The 17,157-nt window shown below is 33.0% G+C and overlaps 1 protein-coding gene across 1 annotated transcript in view; it reads right to left on the bottom strand.

Annotated features, from left to right (window-relative positions):
* The window catches only part of LOC136038582 (protein tolkin-like), a 150,507-nt gene that overhangs the window by 44,068 nt on the left and 89,282 nt on the right, over positions 1-17,157 (bottom strand). The window contains exon 7 of the mRNA XM_065721778.1: positions 2,239-2,490. Coding sequence (XP_065577850.1) covers positions 2,239-2,490 — 252 coding nt within the window. The remainder of the gene's footprint in view (positions 1-2,238; positions 2,491-17,157) is intronic.

Below are 17,157 nucleotides of genomic sequence, written 5' to 3'. Positions count from 1 at the left end.
CCGTGGGAAAATGCCAAATTTTTGCTTCTGTAAACTTTTCTATTTATCACTCAAAGAAGATATATTGGCTGTGGGGCCGGGTAACTGCCGCATATATGGATTTAGTCCATCTTCAATTTGAAAGTGGTGCCTGCCTGCTTGCCTGCTAGAACGGAGCTTTCCACTCGAAAGCAGAAACATGGTTTGATGAAACGAAAGCTCGGCTACACGACTTCAGATACTCCTCTCTGACATAGGCTATATAACCCCTCTTCACTTCACACACCATAGGCTCTGGCTCGTGGACAAGCGAAAACCATCCTTTTTGGCCCCAGGCAAGAGTTCTGCAGAGCTTTCCAAAATGTAATGTCATATTCATCAATCCGGCTTGAGGTCTACACTTTCCGTAAAAAGGTTAGACCCTTACCAATTTCCAGGAATAAGCTGAGATCGGTGGCATTGGAAAAAAAAACAAAAAAAAGGGACAAAACCAAAGTGTTGCTCTCGCTACACAATAAATTCTGATATTCAAGTACCATTGGTTTGATACAATCGCCCGTGTGGGAAAAAAATAAACAGGTGCATCCGTGATCTTTCTTCTGGCAAAAATAAATCAAAGTTCCACATTGTTCACGATAGGAGTTTGAAACCTCTGTAGTATGATTCTCTGATACATTGAACCTGACAGTGCGATTTTTATTAAGATTCCTCTACTTCTTGGTAATTCCCCCCTTTTTCGTAAATATTGCAAATTTTTTCGGGCTTGTACCTTTTGATGAGTGGCATTAACCTTAATGAGTCAGCACAAATGTCAAAGTTCCGATTTTAGAGTTATGGTTGCTATTGGGTCGAATCGCTCCTTACTTACAGTTTGACACCTCAAACTGTTTGATTGTCATAATTTTAAGAAATTGAGGGTAGTATAGAATCAGCAGTTTGTGATAGATTTATTCTTACATTTATATGACGTAAACTGATAATCAAGGTAAGTATAATTAAAATGAACTGAGAAGACTTTATTCTGCTTCTTTTGATCCTTCTATCTTCTACTATCTTTAAGATGGCACCAAACAGGTAGTCAGAAGCTAAAAACACGGATTTTCCTCTAGTCATCCCTTTTTTACTCCCATCATCCCTTTTTCAGTCTTTTAATTAATCTCATTGTTGAATAAATGTAGTGTATTCTCTTCTTTTTTTATTCTCTTTTTTTTACGTTATCATACTCTTCGAGTGTTATGTTTTCAAATTCTGATGCATTTCATGTGCGTATTGCAAGCCGTATCTAGAAGGGATGAGGTTTGAATCCCCATAAATTGTTGTCCGATTCGTCAAAACGTAAATGCATATAACAGATTTTTGATGCGTTTTTTAAAGTTTTTTGTAGCCCCCTCGAATAAAAATTCTGTACACAGCCTTGATGTAGCATGTTTTCTTCTTTTTTTTATGATAATCCAAGTGTCTTTTTTGTGTGTGACGTGGGCTAAAAATAAATTATTATTATCTGGTTTTTCCAAAAAGATCCTCTTAGCTTCTTTAAATATTAACTCCATCTACTATATGCAACGTATTTCTAGAAAGTTTTATGTCCAAATGGACATCATTCTTTCTGGTTTCCTGCTAGAACAAAACTTCTTGAACGAATTTGGTTTTGAGTAATTAATTAGGATTTTAGTAATTTACCTTATTGTTGCAACAAGGAAAAACTCATTTCTAATACTGGATGCTATTTTGAGCGGAAGGGATGCCATTTTTCAATAATTTCAAAATTTGTAGAAACTTCAACCTAAAATTTCTAGGTACATTTGGTGTTTTCACTTTTACTTATAACTGTTTCCTTTTAGTCAGTTTTCATCTTCCTGGCTGTCAACCATTTCAAAAACTAAAGTTGTCTAAAATATCTAGTGCCATAGAGAAATTTACTTCATAAGGGCGTCCCTCATTCAATATTGGCCCCTTTAAAGAAAAATTACATCCAAGTTACCCAAAAAACATAAAAATTGATTGACATACTAAAAGGATAAAGATCCTCTAAAGCCGTTGCTGGCGCATAGTGCGTCGAATTGACGTTTCAGTGGCTGGATCTTTTTTAGAGGGACAAATAGCAAGCCTATCGCCAAACATTGCTGCGGCGGGGTTCGAACCCGGGTCCTCGTATTGCCAAGAAAAGCATCAATCCACTGTGCTACAACAAATTGAGAAACTTTACCATTAAAATGGACTTTTTAAAAAGTGAGACATACTATTTACGTAATAATTTACCTAATAAAGGGGACCTGTGCCAATAACCATCTCTTACTTCCAGGAAGTCACTTCGACAATGATCCGAGTGATGCAAATCCATATCAGATATATTCAAGACAATTCGCTCTCCGTGTGTTGCTGTTATGCGCCATTCACACCGTTCACCAGTTTCTTCTATGACAAAAGAAGTAGCTGAATTTTCTGTTGAAGAATTCATATAGAACGGAGATTTAAATGCACCTTTATTTTCTTGGAGAGTCCTTCCACATTCTGCAAAGATATAAAAAGATGATCAAACAAAGTATACGTAAATATACACAGCAAAGGAGTTAATATCAAGGCCTTACAGTAGGTTTCCTAAGAGGAGGGACTGTCAGAAATTACTGAAAAAAACTATTAACTTTAGAAATGCGGAAGGGATACCCAAATGAAGTTAGGGGAAATCAGTGAAAGACAGGAAAAGAAGGACAGTGAGAGCAGGATGAGTGAGAGAGAGAGAGAGGGAGAGAGAGAGAGAGAGAGAGAGAGAGAGAGAGAGAGAGAGAGAGAGAGAGAGAGAGAGAGAGAGAGAGAGAGAGAGAGAGAGAGAGAGAGAGAGAGAGATAGTGGAGGGGAGGGTGGCGTTAATAAAGATCGATCATAAAGCTAGGAATAGCCAGAAATTACTTCACGTGAAAAAATATCTGACACCTTATCAATCTTGATGAACCCTTTCGCATTCTGGAAAGATATAATCGTAGAACCATAAAAATACAATTAAATTACTTGCAACAATGTATTTAATACCAAAGCACCAACAGATGGTTTTTAGTGGGGGACGGGTCATGATGCTTTAAATGGGTAAGTACTATACGTTTTTAAATGGTCCAAAAAATTTCAGTTGTTTATTTTTTCTTTGGTACAAAACAATTATTTAAACTATCTAACTTAAAGCCATAATCAACGGAATTTTAACTTAAAGCCATAATCAACGGAGCAAATATTAAAAGTCGGGAAAACCAGAGAGTTTCAACAGAAAGCATTCATCTCCTTTGTCGACTTTCGAGCTGCTTTTGATTTAGTCGACCGGGATGCCTAGTGGAACATCTTTAATTCCATCGGCCTCCCAGATAAATACCACAGACTCTTCGAAGTACTCCATCACGAAACAGAAGGCTGCGTCCAAGAAACAGCCGACGCAGCCAGTACTTCCGAATTTATACAGAGTTTGACTAGGTTGTGCCCGAAATGTCATCACAGACCACGTCATGGCGAAGACGACCTCAAGGAACAGATTTAGACTTAAATTTGGCAGTCATATCCTCTCGGACGCTGACTTTGCCAACGACCTGGCACTCATGGCGATATCCATGGACCAACTGGTGGAAGCACTTGACATCCTACACGAAAAAAAAATGCGAGAGCCGGACTAAACTTCAACAGGGCTAAAACCAAGATTATAGTTGTTGATCCATCCTCTGAGCATCACAAATCTTCCTGTGACCCTGGACAAAAAAAAACTACTGTCGGCGTGGTTCAGCAGTTGACACACTTGGGCTCTATCATTGCTGCCGACGGCTCCCTTCTCCCTGAAATACAAGCAAGAATAGCCAAGGCATCTGCTGCTATGGGGAGGTTAAATCGTCACCTATGGTGGAAACCAAGTATTAGTTAAAACACAAAGCTGTGAATCTTCAACGCCCTGCTTGGGCTTGTAATTCTTTATGGAACAGAAAACTGGCCAGAAACAATCACAGCTCTCAAAACCATAGACGTATTCCAGACGAAAACCGGTGCCCCGGTCTGTATATACATTCGTTTTTTAGTTTTGTTTTTCTCCTTTATTTTTTTCCTTTTTTCTTTTTTTTCTTTTTTAGTTTATTTAGATTTTTAGATTTTTTAGTTTTTTTATTAGTTTTTAGTTTTTTTGTAGTTTTTGCCATTTTTTTAGTTTTTTTATTTTTATTTTTTTACTTATGTCCTGGTCGTCATTTATACTCCCTGTGTCCCGGTCGTCATTTGTGTCTCGGTGCTTTGTTGATTGCTAATTTATATTATATTTATATTTATATTTTTTATATTTATTAATATTTTTTTAGTTTTCTTTTTCTCTTATTTTTCAGTTTTTTCCTTTTTTTTAGTTTTTTCTTTTTTAGTTTTTAGTTTTTTTGTTTTTTACCTTTTTTTAGTTTTTTTTAGTTTTTTTAGTTTTTTAGCTTTTTTAGTTTTTTAATTAGTTTTTAGTTTTTTTTTTTAGTTTTTGCCTTTTTTTAGTTTTTTTCAGTTTTTTTTTAGTTTTTAGTTTTTTACCTTTTTTTAGTTTTTTTTAGTTTTTTAGCTTTTTTAGTTTTTTTTTCTTTTTAGTTTTTTTTGTAGTTTTTACCTTTTTTAGTTTTTTTTCTTCTTTTGTATTAGTGTGAAATAATTCAGACGTCATATGCGGACAAACACGACGTCACTCGACAGACAGACAGACAGACATAACCCACAAACAACTTATTTTTATATATATTTATTCATATTTTTTTAGTTTTCTTTTTCTCTTTTATTTTTCAGTTTTTTCTTTTTTTTAGTTTTTTTCTTTTTTAGTTTTTAGTTTTTTTTAGTTTTTTACCTTTTTTTAGTTTTTTTTAGTTTTTTTAGTTTTTTAGCTTTTTTAGTTTTTTTATTAGTTTTTATTTTTTTTGTAGTTTTTGCCTTTTTTTTTTTTTTTTGAGTTTTTTTTTAGTTATTAGATTTTTACCTTTTTTTAGTTTTTTTTAGTTTTTTAGCTTTTTTAGTTTTTTTTTCTTTTTAGTTTTTTTTGTAGTTTTAACCTTTTTTAGTCTTTTTCTTCTTTTGTATTAGTGTGAAATAATTCAGACGTCATATGCGAACAAACATGACGTCACTCGACAGACAGACAGACAGACATAACCCACAAACAACTTATTTTTATATATATTTATTCATATTTTTTTAGTTTTCTTTTTCTCTTTTATTTTTCAGTTTTTTCCTTTTTTTTAGTTTTTTTCTTTTTTAGTTTTTAGTTTTTTTTAGTTTTTCACCTTTTTTTAGTTTTTTTTTAGTTTTTTAGTTTTTTAGCTTTTTTAGTTTTTTTATTAGTTTTTATTTTTTTTGTAGTTTGCCTTTTTTTTATTTTTTTTCAGTTTTTTTTAGTTATTAGATTTTTACCTTTTTTTAGTTTTTTTTTAGTTTTTTAGCTTTTTTTTTTTTTTTTTTTTTTAGTTTTTTTTGTAGTTTTTACCTTTTTTAGTTTTTTTCTTCTTTTGTATTAGTGTGAAATAATTCAGACGTCATATGTGAACAAACATGACGTCACCTGATCCATCCACAGATCCACAGACAACTTATTTTTATATATATAGATATAGATATATACGTATATGAGATGGGAGTTCCCATTTCACGGTGCACAATTTTATGAGAAGGGGGTAACACCAGCTCTCGAGACTTTTCTTTGGTGGAAGACTTAACTCCCATCTCTTCCTATTATCTGCAGTGCAATGGCGTAACTTTTGTCAAAATCCTGAGTTAGGGGGCAAAGTTGGAGCCAATTTTCCCAAAGCAAGTGAAAATGGCAGTAAAAATTTAAAAATGAGCAATTTGGTACAATAAAGGTGCGATATATATATATATCTATACATATAAAAATAAGTTGTTTGTCTGTGTGTCTGTCTACTGACGTCATGTTTGTGTGTCGACTGACGTCATGTTTGTCAACTGACGTATCTATTCAAGCCGAAGTAGCTGAGTTGGTAAAGCGTTATGTTCCAGGTCCGAGAGGTTCCAGGTTCGAACCTTGGCTTCAGCATTAATACAAAAGAAGAAAAAAAACTAAAGAAGGTAAAATACAAAAGAAGAAAAAAACTAAAAAGGCAAAAACTACAAAAAAAACCAAAAAGAAAATACTAAAAAAAACTAAAAAAGCTAAAAAACTAAAAAAAAGGTAAAAAATAAATACTAAAAAAGAAAAAAAACTAAAAAAAGGTAAAAACTACAAAAAAATAAAACTAATAAAAAGAAACTAAAAAAACTGAAAACTGAAAAAGAAAAATAACTAAAAAAAGGAAAAAAAATGCAAAATAGAGGAGAAAAAGAAAACTAAAAACCGGGACACAGGGAATATAAATGACGTACGGGACACTCAAAGAGAAATTACAGACTGGGACACTCAAAGATAAATTACATACCGGGACACCGGGACACAAGTGACGACCGGGACACAGGGAATATAAATGACGACTGGGACGCTCAAAGAGAAATTACAGACTGGGACACTGGGACACAAATAACGACCGGGACACTGGGAATATAAATGACGACCTGGACACAGGGGCACAACTACAAGGGGGATGCCGGGGGCACAGGGGTTATATAAATAACGACGGGGACACAGGGAATGTTCGATTAGCAATCACTATCAACAAAGCTCAAGGGCAATCATTAGGTCTAGATCTGAATACGGATTGTTTTTCCAATGTGTTTTTCACATATTTTATGTTGCATGTTCAAGAGTCGGTAAACCTGACAATCTATTATATGCACAGACAATGGGACATCGAAGAATGTTGTATATTCGCAAGTTTTACGTAGTTAAAAACATATATATATATATATATATATATATATATATATATATATATATATATATATATATATATATATATATATATATATATATATATATATATATATATATATATATATATATATATATATATATATATATATATATATATATATATATATATATATATATATATATATATATATATATATATATATATATATATATATATATATATATATATATATATATATATTATATATATATATATATATATATATATATATATATATATATATATATATATATATATATATATATATATATATATATATATATATATATATATATATATATATATATATATATATATATATATATATATATATATATATATATATATATATATATATATATATATATATATATATATATATATATATATATATATATATATATATATATATATATATATATATATATATATATATATATATATATATATATATATATATATATATATATATATATATATATATATATATATATATATATATATATATATATATATATATATATATATATATATATATATATATATATATATATATATATATGTATATATATATATATATATATATATATATATATATATATATATATATATATATATATATATATATATATATATATATATATATATATATATATATATATATATATATATATATATATATATATATATATATATATATATATATATATATATATATATATATATATATATATATATATATATATATATATATATATATATATATATATATATATATATATATATATATATATATATATATATATATATATATATATATATATATATATATATATATATATATATATATATATATATGTATAACGACTTACGCGCGCGGGGGGCGCGAAGCACCCCCACCAACTAGGTGTTGGGGTGGCGCGAACTGCCACCCTAACAGCTAGTATATATATATATATATATATATATATATATATATATATATATATATATATATATATATATATATATATATATATAAGATTTTCGATGAAACTAAATTTTAGCGGGGGGAGGGGACAAACTTGGCTCGGGGGGAGGGCAAATCGAATTTGGGAGGAGCAGTTGTCTCCCTGCCCCATAGAAAATTACGCCCCTGCTGCACTGTGAGGGATAGACATAATAACTTCTACACATTATAGAATCCATATCTCAGAGTATTTCTGAAAGGTAGTTTTTCAGGACTTTTTTTTGGGGGGGGGATGATTAGTTCTGAACCGGTACTATCGATACGCTAATAAAGACATTACGTCTCTTTGTATGGTCATATTTATCCTTGCCCTTGTTTGTATTTAATATTTAGTGACTTGTTAGGGGAACTGTTCGAAAAATAAAGGAAATTATTTAAAATATCTGGGTTTCGGATGAGGAGTTGTAGACTTAATACCAACACCCTACGTCCTTACATACCAGGGAACCTTTGATTGCTTCCCCACTAAACAACATCTTATTGTTACAAGTTTTTTCTATTTTTTTTTTTTAGGAAATGAAATCTTCACAATCAGGATTTAACCTGTGTACCAGTAATCTAATGAAGGTCTCTAATAAAATTTCAGAACGGGCTTAATTTGGTATTAGTAGAAACTTATCGTAAATGGGCCTTAACTGAACCTCAAAGATTCCAGAACGAGAACTCGATGGGAAGGGTGTGTAATCTGAAGATTCTTCCGGGTTTACAGGCAACAGCTCAGCAAAAGATAGGGGGATGTCTTTTTCAAATTCTAGGGGAAGCAATTTTCCTTTTTATTCTATTTTTTAATGAAACTACCCTAAAAGGCATTCTTTAGTGAAATTAAATAAAAACAATTTTTTTTATTTAGGAGTAGAATCGAACCCACTCCAGGAGACACGCCAGTAGGATTGTGCTCTTACATGCGAAAGTTTCTAGGCTCAGATATTGGAAGCTTTGAAATGCTTACTTTACAAAATTTTTTGGAGTGTCTTCAATAGTCATTATCATTATCATTAGTTCACTAACTCTGACATAAGCTAAATACAAAATATCTTCGCTAATCTAAACGGAAACAGTAAAGTGATCTATTGACATTTTCATAAATATTGTTTTGTTTGGTGACTAGCATTCTACCTGACAAGTCCTTTTTTGCATTCTGTACTGGGCAACCAACCTAAAAGTTGCAAACCGGAATCATGTGGACCTAGTTTTTTGCATCTCTATGAACAAACGCAGAAAATAAATTTGCAAAGCGTCATTCAAAGGGTTTACTTTTAGAGCATCAGACAATCAATGTGGGCGGTAAAAAAACAAAGGATGAGTCAATGTTAATGGCAGACCTTTTTTGGAACAATGGATTTATTATTAAAAGTTTTTCGTCTTTAAAACACCAACGATGTCTTTCACGGTATTCTAATGAATGGAGAAAGGGAGGCCCTTGGTCTGGTGCTTGTAGTGAAATTCCAGAAACCCTTATCTAAGAGTAGGTAATTACTAGGCTTCGGTACAAGGCCGTATTCAGGAGAGGGATAGGTGGGTTTGAGCCATCTCACCACAAATGTTTGTCATGCAAAAAAAAGTAATAAAAGGCATAAAAACACATTTGTGACGCTTATTTTAATTTCTGATAATCCCCTACCCAATACAGAATCCTGGACACGGCCCTGCTTTAATGTCTTCTTTAAAAGTTTGTTTTTAAGTGTTGCGGTGTTGCACACTTTTAAAACAGCGTACAACGAAGTATGTACAACGTATGTCCGTATGCACAACGTACAACGTGGTACCACGAAGTATGCCTTGCGTGGTAAGAAGAAACACGGCATTGCACGAGTGTACCAAGTATGGTCGAAAAAGGAGTACTTCAAGGTGTAGACCAGGGTTGGAGAGTAGATAATCTCTACGAGGATGCTTTGAACATTGGTTTTTCTCTTGTGATTTACATATCTATATATTTTACATAGGTTATCATAATATATCGATGGTTATAAAATTGTCTATAAATGTGGTTTCAAACACATTCTAAAAATTACCGTTGTTAGCTCAAAAACAATAAGCAAGTAAGAAGTTTCTCATTTTAATTTCCACTAGGGAAATTTTAAAGGTGTAATTAAAGATAGTTTTTGTAATTCAATTTAATTTCTTAACTTTCTGAACTATTAACAGTAATTTTATACATTGTCTCGATGAACTGGGCTAAAAAACTGTAAGAAAAAGCTTAAGCAATAATTGACCTTTCGCAGCAGTGTCAAAGTGATAAATATGTGAAGTATTTTTTGATAAAGAGACTCTTAACAGATGAAATAGTTTGGTCAAGTGGGACAAGACGATTTCATAATTACTAAGCCCTCTGCAGAGAATCATTTGAATTAATTACAGGCCTTAATTGGTTAAATCACATAAAAAAACAAAGAGACTAACTGCAAAAAGCTTTTGCGACACAAAAACGTTTCGTTCTTTTTACTGGCTCAAAATTTCACATGGAAGAACCAGTCAGGTGAAATTCAGTTTTGCTTTTGTTTTTAACTGGCTTAAATTTCTCATAGGAATTGAGGGTAATCAGTCAGGTTTACAGAAGGTGGGGTTATTTGGCTCCTCTTTCTTACATAGGCTTAAGGGAAAATATTATTTTCTTGCAAAATCTGTTACTGACGTAAACCAATGAATTTAATTTTTTTTTTATCTAGGAACTATAGAAAATCAACGCCCCTTTTTCCTTTTAGGTAAACGGTAACTTTAAAAAAATTCACATGAAATGTGCAAATTATAAAGAGAACACAAAACTATAGTAAAAATCTCAATATCTAGGAAGAGGCCGGGGCTCAAACCCTCACTTTTTTGGAACGACCTAGAAATGTTTCACATTCGCCAGTTCTCTGATAATAAATGGTTCTAACAACCACAGGTCTGTCTTGGTTAAAATCTCTTTGGTTGAAGCAGGTCTAAAAGAATGGCCAGATTATATGCTCCTTAACCCACTCCACTTACAAAACTCGGTCTAAACAACTCTCGGTCTCTACATTCGCCAGTTCTCTGATAACAAATGGTTCCAACAACCACAGGTCTGCCTTGGTTAAAATCTCTTTGGTTGAAGCAGGTCTAAAAGAATGGCCAGATTATATGCTCCTTAACCCACTCCACTTACAAAACTCGGTCTGTACAACTCTATCCATAATATTACTTTCTTTCAAGATATTATGACCAGAAAATTTTTCAACCAAGGAAAAAAAAACTATAAGAAAAATTAGAGAAGAAAGAATACATAGAAGTTCGTAAGTCTGTTTTTTGTTAATAACGAGCTTTAATCTTAGAGAGAGTCGTTTTAATTCACCAATTCTTTTTTAACTGTATAGTTAATTTTTATGCAAATCCATGAAAAAAAATAATTCGTTGCTACTTATAAAAAAAAATAACAAACACTACCTCCCTTATCTAGTTTCTACTCTTTTTTAATGGATCTTATTATGCTATTTTCGAGCTCTTTTCCATCTTGCTTACATCTAAAACCTCATTTATCCATTTTGAAAGGATCTTATTTTACTTTTAAGTGCCTTCTCTTTCTTCTCATGTTTCTCTGTTTCTAGACTTTATACAAAGAAAAAAAGAGATATTGCTTTCCTACAGGTTCAAGTCAAAGCTGGCTTTAATTTTACTAGTTCACGTTTGTTGCATATTTTGTATGCCACCAGATTATTCATCGAGCGCATATCAGAAAGGGACGCCACAAAGTTCCACCTTTAAGGAATCTGATTGGTTCTCCTGTGTTTCTGCGGGCAATCTTAAGCCAGTAAATTGTAGTAATATTTTGAAGCAACAGACATTTTAAAAGTATAATCACTCAATTTCTATTGTGCTGTTTGGCCTCTATTTGAGTTTTCATTCGTTCCATTTACTGACAGGGACGTGTCCATGAAGGAGGCAAGGCCGTATTCAGGGGGGGGAGTCTGAACTCCCCCCTAAAGGTTTGTCTGACTCAAAAGATTAACAAAAATGAATATAAAGCATTTTTGATACATTTCTCAAAGTTCTTTTGTACCCTCCTCCCACGAAAAAATTATGGATAAGCCATACAAGGAGGCCTTGAGGCCTGAGCCTCCCAAAATCTCAAATTTCCTTGTGTTTTTGGATAATTCTTATTCAAATTATTTAATAAGTTTTTCTTTTATTGACCACCCCCTTAAAAAAATGTTAATATTGGTCCCAACGAATAAGTCCTGAGGACGTGTCTGCTTCCTGATACAAAAAGTTGCTAATCATACGAATATTTTGAACTACGATCGTTATCGTTAGGATCAAAAGGTTGACTCCAATAACCGGGCTGCACTCATGGCCGTATTCAGAGGGGTAAGGTGGTTTGATCCCCGTTAAATGTTAGTTCGACTGTTAAAAACATAACAATATGAATATAAAATATGTTGATGTATTTTTTAAAGTTTTTTGTAAACCTCCCCCATCCCCCAAAAATCCTGGATACGCTTTTGGCTGCACTATATCAAAATATAATAGAGTGCGACACATAATTTTAACAGTGACAAAAAAAGAGAATTTATTCTTGTTTAACTGTCATTAATAATCAGTTGTATTTTTTTTTATTTTGTCATTAAAAATCATTGCACAAAAAAGATTTTCTTCGGCATTAAGGCCGCGATTAAGTGAACTTGAAAACATCGAGGTTTAAAATTGAAGTTAGGGTAGCCTTCTGTCTCTCAGTTCTCTAGAGACCGTCAATTGTCAAAAATCGTTCAAATGGCACTTATTCATTGGCGGAAATAGCAGGCTAACTATACCAGCTTGTCAATTTGGTCTCTAGGGTGATCTAAAACGATTCTTTCTGGCAAAAAACTTGTAAAAATATCAGGTAGCTGAAAATATTCTATGGGACTGTTAGAAAACAGGAAAATACATCGAAAAATGGTTGCAATCATCTTACAGGTTATTGTCTTCTACTCATGATAGTACCGATTTTGTTCTAAAATCAATATCCTTCATAGAGTACACTTGCGAAAAAGAGCTAGACATTTTCTAAGATTTATAACCAATTAGAGGAAATAGAGCAAAATCCTAGCAAACGTTTTGTAGCATCTTCAAGAAGCTATGGCCTGATATTAAAAGCAGTATCTTCTACCAATGAATACTTGAGTACTTTTTAAATATAAATTTTCAATTTTAACATGGGATTTTCGAGCTCTGTCAGTTCACTTAATCACGGCCTTAAAGATCGAGCAATTCAAGTTCTTTCTTTCAACTACTTTTAAAATAAAATCTTTTAAGATTACTTTTAATTTATCTTTTAAGATAAAAAAGATAATATATCGAAAAAGAAACAGGGACTTCTTTGAGAGCGAACTAAGAAACCATAAAACGGAATTCGACGGAACCTGTTGAGTATAACAATGCAGTTTTTGAACCCCAGCTTAACTAAAAATGAAATAACGAATTTTCAAATTTACGTTTGGTTGTGTAAAGTAAACATAGCACCAAAATAAGCCCTTATTCTCGAAACAAAGCCATGTTAAAGTCAAATTTTACGTCACGAACGGGGATTGAACGGAGCAGCAACCCCGGCATGCTTAATACACCCTTGAATACGCTAATAAAAGAACAAAACAGCACCAAATTGCTTGACAGATGTAAGAAAAGAGCTACATTAAAACTTGAAACAAACAAAAAGCTATCCTATAGTAGCTTTTGCGAGTTGCAAAAGGGTAGTGGCGAGATGCAAAAGCCCCCCAAGGCCCATCTGCTTGCCAGTTTTTTCGTCAAATTTAAGTAAATTTAGTCTGAACAAAGTAGACTTGGGTCAGCATGGTAGTTATATTTAGGTAAATTTAGACTGCACATAGTAGACTTGGGTCAGCTGGGTAGTCTAAATTTAGGTAGATTTAATCTGCACAAAATAGACTTGGGTCACCTTGGTAGTTTAAAGTTGTGTAAATTTAGTCTGCACAAAGTAGAATTGGGTCAGCTTGGTAGTTTAAATTTAAGTAAATTTGGTTTGCATAAAGTATACTTGGGTCAGCTGGGTAGTCAAATTTTAGGTAAATTTAGTATACACTAAGTAGACTTGGGTTAGCTTGGTAGTTTAATTTCAGGTAAATTTAGTCTGCACAAGGTAGAAATGGGGCAGCTTGGTGTTTACTTACAGCGGGTAAGTCTGCTGGGATTAATTCCATTTTTTTATCCTTCCCAACTTTTTACAGTCTGAAAAGACAAGTATGCCTAAGTTTGGGTAGACTTAAAAAAGGAAGTAAGACGCAAAATGGTAGATTTAGTTTTGGGGACTATTTTTTCTTCTGTGCTAGATCCGATTCCCCCTATTCCTTAAGTTTCTCATTCTTTCCAAATTAGGCTTAAAGGAAAGACTTTAAGACCTCAAGCAAAAGCTATAGCAAATAATTCCGGATGCTCTGATTAAATGGTCCAAGCAGAAAAAAAGCAAATTCAATAAGTTGTTACATGTGTGAATGGTGCAGAAGCTTTTCATTGATTAACTCATGCCATTCAATCATTGTATTTCAGACAAGATCTTAGCACAAGTTTTTACAGAATAATTAATCATTTCCTCGCATTTTGAAGGACTAGCCACTAAATAAATTAGAAGCACCTTTTATTCAGTTTTATCTTATATAGCTTTTTAAATAAATTGATTTTAATTAAAACAAAGTTTTTTCTGAAGGAAGTAAAGAGCGAAGTTGAAAATTAAATATTTGAAAAAAATTGTTTGTTTTAATTTTTTGTTTGTTTTAACTGCGAAGCAGTTGTTGCTTCGCAGCCTGTCTAACATATATTGATAAAACTAGTGAAAAAAAAAAACTGATAAAATTCCCTTATGTTTGTTATATTATAGGAATGCCATTTTACAATTTAAATCTAAGTCCATTGATTTAGATGGGATTAAAATGAATCTTCGGCTTTTGGACTTTCTCTGAATGTTGGTAAGTGTGAGCTCCTATCTTATAAGGTTAAGACTTCTTCTAGATCGCCACTTAGTTGTCGAAATTTTCCATACATTTGGTTGGAAATTTTGATCACAAGTAATTTACAGACGTGACGTTCGTGTGCAGTTTCCGGTGCTAAGTTTAAGCACTAGATTGGGTGTTCGAAAATTTCGTTAAGTGGGGTAAATATAATCGTAAAGCACTAGTGAAATTGAACTCGACCTACTGTGACCACTCCGTCTTATCCTTATATGGTTTACTCCAAGTTTTCCTCAAAAAAGATATCCGAGCTCTCCGCTCATCGTACTTTCGCCACTACAGATATTTACTTTATCTACCACCTGGCACGTACGCAGGGGGGGCCTTCGGGCCCGCCCCCCGAAATTTTGTGAAATGTTTAATTTCGGATTTTTGGCAAAAGTAGGACATTTATTAAGAATCTAGATACATGTGTGAAGCCTTTTTTGGGGGATTTTACAGCATGCAATTACCCGGTCAAGTCACTGCCCAATTATTAACTCATTTTCTGTCTAAATTTTTACCTTCTTTGAAGTAATTAGCAATTGTACTGTTATCTTTTTTTAAGAGATTTTGCTTTCCACAGCAAAATAGAATTATCCTTGATATTAGGGCGTTTATCCCCCCTTTTCAGGATAAAGTAAAGCTTTTAATGGATCAATTTCGGAAACTATCATTTTTCATTAAAATCTACGTTTTTGAAATAGAAGAACTACCCCCCAAGCACCCATATTGAACTGTTAACCCTAAAATTTCCCTTTCAGTGGGACATAATAGATTCATCGCTGGTTCTAAATCGCTATGAACATAACCTGAGCCTAAAACGTACTTTTGAGGCTTTTGACTTCTTCCCCCCATCCGCTACAATACTACAGATTAAAGTTAATCTGTATTTTCCGATATACGAGCATTTTTGCATTACTGAATAAAAAAAGTGCTATTTTATATCTGCTGTTTCGAAGGTTTTGCCCCCCCCCCCGAAAAAATTCCTGCGTAAGTGCCTGTCTACCACCATGGTATAAGAATAAAAAAGTGTGCAGCATTTTAATGCTCCAGATTTAACGGCTAAACTGGATTGTGCAAGTTGAAGATTTAGAATATTTGTGTGAACATAAGGTCTCTTGAGGTTCTCAAGGACACTAGTCATTTTGTAAGTATACATTTAATAAACCTGGCATCTACCCTCCTTGAACTACCCCTACCCCTTGAACAGTTCCAACCCAATTAGAGAGCCGAGACCAAACATTTCCGGTTGCTTTACTAAAATGTGTCAGTCTACAATGAGTAGTTGGTGGACTTCACGTCCCCTAGGACTATGAAGGGGGCATACTAAATCAAGATGCATGCTTTTGAGAAATTTCAGCCATTTTGAACTTAAATTGTTGCCTGAGTTAACTGGCATATACGGAGACGCCCATGAACATATTTCACCTTGGAGGAGTCAATGAAAGGCCTTATGACGGCTTTTGGTTCATGTAAAGGCCATTAGAAAATTCATTGATGCTACATTGAATCTTGCTTCAAGTGTTCACAGCAATTCATTTATAGAATATAAACAGAAAAACTAACCAAGTTTATTTAAGCCACTATTCTTGAAAAATAAAAACTATGATTCCTCAGATGGTTCTGATAGTCCTCTCTGATGATTCTGATATTTTTATCAAAGGCTCTTAATATAGCCTAGCTTTCGACTAAAAGTTGAGTTCTGCAGAGCTCACTTTCTCAAATTTATTTTTGTTTTGGTCCCTGATTTGCATCTTTACCTGTTATGTCAGGGGACGATGAGGAGGCGATCAATTGACCAAGAAGGTAATAATTGTGCGCTACCACAAATACTCATTCTTCTACTACTGCTCCTATTGCTACTACTACTACTAATATCACTTCCATTACAATTGCTTCTTTTGTTTTGCGACTACTACTAAGACTTGGGATATTGCGGTGAAAATTCAAGGAAATATTGACAAAATCAAAACATACTATGGGCATAAAGATTGTTAAAAAAAAGCGTATCAGTAATATCTTAGGAACGGCTGACCATGTCAAGGTGAAGCTTCCAGAGCATGATGAGGGGGGTGTTCAACTGACCAAAAGGCAATATGCACATACGACTGATGTTGCTAATACTACTGCTACTACTGTTGCTGCTACTACTACTGCTACCACTACTCCTACTAATACAATGCTAGTACTATCGACGCTAAGGATATGAAGAGAATAAGGGGTAAATGTTTAAGAAATCATCGAGAGGAAAGTTGAACAAAATCTAAACATATTATGTGCATGCAGGTTGTCAAGAAACTGTTTTTCAGCAATAGCATAGGACGTTAAGTTAGAACTCTCTGGCAATACTTTGGGGAAGATCAATTGACAAAAAGGCAATGTATAT

This window comes from Artemia franciscana, chromosome 18 (assembly GCF_032884065.1).
Source record: "Artemia franciscana chromosome 18, ASM3288406v1, whole genome shotgun sequence".
Classification (NCBI taxonomy): domain Eukaryota; kingdom Metazoa; phylum Arthropoda; class Branchiopoda; order Anostraca; family Artemiidae; genus Artemia; species Artemia franciscana.
This window is presented reverse-complemented; position numbering and strand designations above follow the sequence as displayed.